This window comes from Salmo salar, chromosome ssa22, assembly GCF_905237065.1.
Source record: "Salmo salar chromosome ssa22, Ssal_v3.1, whole genome shotgun sequence".
Lineage (NCBI taxonomy): Eukaryota > Metazoa > Chordata > Actinopteri > Salmoniformes > Salmonidae > Salmo > Salmo salar.
The window spans coordinates 22,978,128-22,985,128 of NC_059463.1; the positions used below are offsets into that span (position 1 = coordinate 22,978,128).

General features: G+C 41.6%; 1 protein-coding gene across 1 annotated transcript; it reads left to right on the plus strand.

The window, feature by feature from the left end:
* The first annotated feature begins 506 nt into the window (after positions 1–506).
* On the plus strand, positions 507–5,504 carry nmur3 (neuromedin U receptor 3). The gene is made up of 2 exons (XM_014166585.2): positions 507–1,429; positions 5,062–5,504. Exons 1-2 carry the CDS (start codon positions 571–573, stop codon positions 5,502–5,504), a joined length of 1,302 nt encoding a protein of 433 aa, XP_014022060.1. The 5' UTR covers positions 507–570.
* Positions 5,505–7,001: the final 1,497 nt, after the last annotated feature.

Below are 7,001 nucleotides of genomic sequence, written 5' to 3' on the forward strand. Positions count from 1 at the left end.
AGTTGAATCTGATCAGCCCTGTATTTACCCAAGCTGCACAGCTGTGATTCAGCAACGTAACTGACAGCAGAAAGCAGATGTTACTGTTATGCATGACAAAAGCCCAGACTATCAATAAACTGAGCTTGGTGAAATTGATTGTACTACCCCTTCATTGTATAATATCAGGTAATGAGTGCCTCCATGCATTACAGCACAGCGTTGAACATATAACTGAGTTCTACATTGATTTATTTCAAAGTTTCATACCACCAACATAAAAATGTAATTGAATTTATGGCCTTAAGTCAAGACAATCATGCAAAACAGAAATCTCTTGTGACGCTTTACTGAGATGTCTCAGTCATCATTTGAAAGCTTTTACATCACCTCATGTAGAATTAGGATTACTAGCAATAAATTATTTTGCAGAAAGTAATATACTGTAATATAAATGGTTGCTGTGTTTCTCTAGGTGTTATATTTCTATCGGTATGGAATGAAGTCTCTCAGACATATGCAAACGATGTGCCGACATTACCAGTGATCCTGTCCTCTCTTCTCCCACTTACTACAAGCCCCTACTCTGAAATGGAGAAGTACTGCCTGGATTCCCTTTCCAACATCTCAGAACAGAATGGCATGTTCTGTAACATCACATTGCTAAATGTTACAGGAAATGACACTGGAACCAAATCCATTGAGGACAGACTACTGGAAGTTCTAGGGCCGAAGCGCTCCCCCGTCTTTCTCCCTATCTCCCTGGTTTACCTGCTCATCTTCCTCCTGGGCGTGTCTGGCAACCTGCTCACATGCACAGTGATATCCAAACACAAGAAGATGTGCACCCCCACCAACCTGTACCTGTTCAGCCTGGCTGTGTCAGACCTCCTGGTGCTCTTCTTCGGGATGCCCCTGGAGATCTACGACCTGTGGCAGAACTACCCCTTCCCCTTCGGAGAGGGAGTCTGCTACTTCAAGATCTTCCTCTTCGAGACTGTCTGCTTCGCCTCCATCCTCAATGTGACAGTGCTGAGTGTGGAGAGGTATATCGCAGTAGTCCATCCACTAAAAACACGCTATGTTGCCACCAACAAGCATGCCAAGCGTGTCATCAGTGCTGTATGGGTGTTGTCCCTGGTCTGTGCCATCCCTAACACCTCCCTACATGGCATTTACTACTTGAATCTCCCGGAGAAGGTGGCAGAGTCAGCCATATGCAGTTTGATAGGTTCCCCGTGGATCTACAACCTGGTGATTCTGATCACCACCGCATGCTTCTACATTGTTCCCGTGACGGTGATCAGCGGGCTGTACCTTGGGATTGGCATCAAGCTGGGCAGGGAGCGACACCTCTCCCGGGGGACGATGCGGGAGAACTGTAGTGCTAACATCAGCTGGAGAATCCATGTGGAGCGAGTGCGCAGGAGACAAGTCACCAAGATGCTTGGTGAGTTTTGCATCCCATTTCCATGTCTAACCATTGTCACAGTCACAAGCATCACTACTACGGTAAACATAACTTAGACTTTCAACTGTAAAAAAAAAATTGGGGAGGGATTTTTACATCTGTACCCCAGTACGACCCACGTAACCACAGTGAAACGTTAGTTTGTGATAAGGTATGTGCTGTTTCCGCAGGAAGGGGGGCATTGCCTAGGCAACCAATGATTTGTTTGCTACAGCACCTTGCTTGTTTCAGCAAGGTGCAACAAAGTTTCATCACGTTGTAAAGAGTCCATGTTACCACGGAAACAAACTGAACCGCACGAATGCTTGGCTGTCCCCTCTTCAGTCAGCTGTTCATTCCACAAAAATTGGTCAGCCAAGTGACCGTGGTCACCGTTATGATCTTTTGAATAGCAAAAGGAACAACAAAAAAACACAATTTATGACTCACATTTTCTCGTCTCCTCCGCTCCTGGCGGCAATGGTCCACATGGGAAGGTGACTTTTTCAACTAAAATCACTTTAGCGGGGTACCAAAGCAATCTTTCCCCACTGAAAGCAGTTCAGCCAAAGCAATAAGAACACACACAGTGTACTTTTAGTTGTATTATAACTGGATTTTAGCTCCCGTCCAAATATACAGTCAGGTCCAACATTATTGGCACCCTTGATAAAGAAGAGCAAAAAAGACTCTATAAAATGAATAATACAAATACTGAGCTATATTGAGGTATATTGTATGCTCACCCTTTGTGTACGTGGCCAAAGAGCTCTATTTTCATGTCATCTGACCATAGCACTGGCTCCAATCCAAGCGACAATGCCGTTTAGCAAAATCCAGGTGTTTACATTTGTTGGATGACATGAAAATAGAGCTCTTTGGCCACGTACTCCAGTGGTGGGTTTGGCGTCGAAAAAAGGAATCATATGTAAAAAATAACCCCATACATATTGTAAATTATGGTGGTGGATCTTTGATGTTATGGGGCTAGTTTCGTCCACTGGTCCTGGGGAACTTGTTCAGGTCAATGGCATCATGAACTTTAACCAGTACCAGGACAATTTAGCCAAAAACCTTGTTACCTCTGCCGGGAGGCTGAAACTTGGATCTTCCATCAAGACAATAACCCCAAGCACATATCAACATCTACAAAGAAATGGTTAATTGACCACAAAATCAACATTGTGCAATGGCCAACTCAGTCTCCAAACTTGAACCCCATTGGAAGCCTATGGTTTGAGTTGAAGAGGGCACCCCATAAGCCCAGACAAAGGAAATTAAGGATCTGAAAAGATTCTGTATGGAGGAATGGCCTAAGATCCCTCCCAATGTATTCTTGCTCAGTGCCGTTATCCTTACACACAGTGGTGTCAGTTCAGCTAAAAGTAGGATATGACAAAGTGGGGTAGCCAGCAAGATCTGTTAGACTATCTAATTTTAATTCAGGTAAATGGTCAAGCAAGTATGATAGTGAGAGGTGGAAATGCATTGTACCAGAGGCAGGTAGGCTACAGGTAAGGATTAGGGATGCAGGCAGAGAATGATGATGAAGGCCTACAGCAGGAGGGTAACAACATTTACCCCAAATAAGTAATTATTAATGATTTGCATTATCTCAATTATCATTCTGTCACTGTATGACAATGCACATTTCTTATTGCTAACAATTGTTATTGTCTTTGAAGCGAAAAACAGGACATGTATTTTGGGGAAGTGCTCTAAATAGCAAGGTGTTCAGTTGTGTTTATTTCCATACCAATACATGAAACCATAATTTCACTAGCCTACTGGGCAAAGGCCTACAGATTTCACAACCTATATTTTAATAGCAATAAAATATATTTTGACTTCGAAATGGTAACCAAAAAGGAGGGCTCCCCCACCTCCCAATTCCCAATTCAATTAACCTGTGGCTATCAGATTACAACACGACTTACAAGGCCGAGCTCAAATGCCAACATTACATTCAGTCAAAGCAATCGGCACACTGCCTAAAAGGCTGACCGGCAAATCAAATTGGCACTGTCTCTGCTTTCTAAAAGTGAGAGAAAAAGGCAGCAGGCTGGCAGCTGCTCTCTGAGCTATGCTCATGATCCTAAAGCCAACCAATTAATATGCTGATCTGAAATCGCATTTTAATTGGGATTGATTGATTTGAATCTACTTTTTTTTTCTAACTTTACATTTTTGATTTTGAGGTAGGGTTTAGCAACTGCCATACCCTACCATACCCAAATGATGCCCCTGATAGCAAGGTAAGGTATTTAAAGGTATTGAAAACAGGGGTGGCAATAATTTTGACCCCGATATTTTTGGTGAAAAAAATAAATACTTGTTGAACAAAATGTCTTTCTCTGAGGCACAATAATAATAAAAATATATATATATTTTATCATTGAATATTTCTTAGTAGGGGAGAGTGGGATAAATTCAGCCATTTTTTACAATCAGTATCACTCTTTCAAAGGAAATCTAGTATTCTTTATAACAAAGATATCTACATATATTTCAGGATGTTGTGTACCCCTGGAAATAATCAGAATTCAAGTAAACATTGCAGTTTTGAAAACATAGCTTGTCCAAAAAACATGGTCTCTTGTCACAACTTACTCCCGGGTATGGAGTAAGTTGAGCCGTGGGACAGGGTAAGTTAAACCGCCAAATTTCTTTGCTGAATTAAATATTACCACTAACTTTTTAAAACCATGTCTATCTTTATTTCCCAAACACAATTTAACACAATCCCTTTTTGTCTTTTAATAATTTTAAGCATACTTTAACAGGCTTAACACCTAACAAACACGTTTGCACTTTTTTAAAACACTTTTAACATAGGCCAGGCCCTGTTGTTACCTCTCATCCCAGCGATAAAGCCTTGCATTACACCTGAGAAGAAAACACTTACATTTTCTCTACTTACCATTGGCTCGACCACTGGCTCAACTTACCCAAAGGCAAACATTTTGACTATATTAGCCCACACAGCTACAAGGATGCACTTTCATGCTATGTTTAGGACCTCGTATTGAAATTATGTTTAGGACCTCATATTGAAATTATGTTTAGGACCTCATATCGAACACATTGGGAATTCAACAAACTTCTGGTTGTCTTTTTGAATGGATGACTAAAGGTTGAAATCTCATTGATCAACGTCTCAACCAAATATTACCCACATTTCCACATTGAAATTATGTATTGTGCCTAGTTGGAAGTATCATCAAACCTCTAACTGAAAATATTTTTGGGAGACCTAACTTGCTCAACTCAACCGCACAAATTCCCAGCCGTCCAGTTTTCATTCAGCGATTAATTCTCCAAAATCAAAAAGCAAACCACTTTCTTTTTTCTTTTTTTTTTTACATTTATGGCTGTTATTTTATTTTCATGACAGCTTTCATCCATAGTCATCGGTTACACGATTACACGTTAATTGTGCCAGCCCTAGTTATATGAGTACAATGTCTCAGTTTCATGAGGACCAAGTTTTGCAGGGAACAGCGAACAGGATTCCCACCCTGACTGTTGTTGCCCCCTTTTCTCTCTCTCTACACATCACTTAATTCATCCTCCCTCTGTCTCACTTCCCCCTTACTGTCTTACTCCTATTTTCACTGTCTGTTGTAATGTAGCTGTGGTCGTGCTGGTGTTTGCCATCTGCTGGGCACCTTTCCACATTGACCGGCTCCTGTGGAGCTGCATCATGCAGTGGTCTGTCTGGACAGACCTCAACCAAGCTGTGTACCAGTGTGTGCACCTCCTTTCAGGCATCCTCTTCTACCTCAGCTCTGCAGTCAACCCCGTTATCTATAACCTGCTCTCCACACGCTTCCGGGAATGCTTCTGGGATCTCGTCTGCACCCATACAGAAGACACCACCGCTGGAAAAGACTCCACACCCTCCGCCAAGATCCTGCTGGTCCCCTCGGGCCCAGTTCCTAAAACCCAGGCCAGGCCCAGTGACCACAACTCCCTCACTCCCCTGTTATCTCCAACTGGGAACACAGAGATCACAACACTGACAAGTAAACATTCATGCGTGGTAGACTCTGACTTCACTGCTACGGCTTTTTAATCATATTTAATATTTACTGCAGAGATGTAGACTCAAATCACGTGACTTGGACTCCAGTACTACTTGGGTCGCAATTTTGCCACTTAGACTTGACAAAAAGAATAAACACTTCCTTTCCTGTTAAATTCTGTTATTACACCGTGAACATACACTGAGTGTACAAAAGCTCTTTTCATGACATAGACTGACCAGGTGGATCCAGGAGAAAGCTATGATCCCTTATAGATGTCACCTGTTCAATGTAGATGAAGGAAAAGAGACAGGTTAAATAAGTATTTTTAAGCCTTGAGACAATTGAGACATGGATTGTGTATGTGTGCCATTCAGAGGGTGAATGGGCAACACAAAATATTTAAGTGCCTTTGAACAGGGTATGGTAGTAGATGCAGCGGTTTGAGTGTGTCAAGAACTGCAATGCTGCTGGGTTTTTCACACTCAACAGTTTCCCGTGTGTATCAAGAATGGTCCACCACCCAAAGGACATCCAGCCAACTGGATACAACTGTGGGAAGCATTGGAGTCAACATGGCCAGCATCCCTGTGGAACGCTTTCAACACCTTGTAGAGTCCATGCCCTGACGAATTGAGGATGTTCTGAGGGCAAAAGGGGGTGCAACTCAATATTAGGAATATGTTCCTAATGTTTTGTACACAGTGAACATTCATGGCAATTCCATTGCTCAAAGTGGAGAATCGTATTGGGTTATATGGGAAATGACCGTTAAATTCTGTTCTGTCTAGCGCCGCTGCACCAGCAAGTGCAGAAAGGCATCGGGAAAAATAGAGCACTGTCCTATATTTTCAATGCTTGTCGCTTGAAAATATGAGCTCTGAGCTTGAGTTTCTGTGAATGTTTATTCTCAGCCATCCACAGAACTCTCAATGTGCATACAGTGGGTAGGGGAAAAACAACAACACTTTATTGTAATTGGAGATTTCATAATGTAAGTCAAACTGTAGCTGTACTATCAACACTAGCTGTACATCATCATTTGGATGTCCTTTCTATTAGTAATGATGATACAAAAAACATTAAGTTCATGATCTGTGAAGTTTAATATCTAGGCCTATGTACTATACTAGTAGGTCTAGTGTAAGGAAAACAGTAAATATCCTGATTTAAAAAATTGCTTTGAAATTGGTATAAAACAAATTGGTATAAAATTGGTATAAAAATAGATACTTTGGGATTTTGGCAATCTACCTCCCCAGAGTCACATGCACTCGTGGATACAATTTTCCAGTAGGAAGTAAGTTAGAGGTAGTTTTGTGAGCCAATGCTAACTAGCGTTAGCGCAATGACTGGAAGTCTATTGGTATCTGCTAAATGCTAGTTAGCAATTGCACTAGTGCCAGCAAAGATTTTTTTTTAAATCTATGATGCCAGTTAGCAACTTCCTTCAAACTCCACACAAAGACACAAATTATATCCACAAGTTCATCTGACTCTGGGGAAGTAGATACAATGCCTCATTGCCAAAATCCTGAAGAATCCAT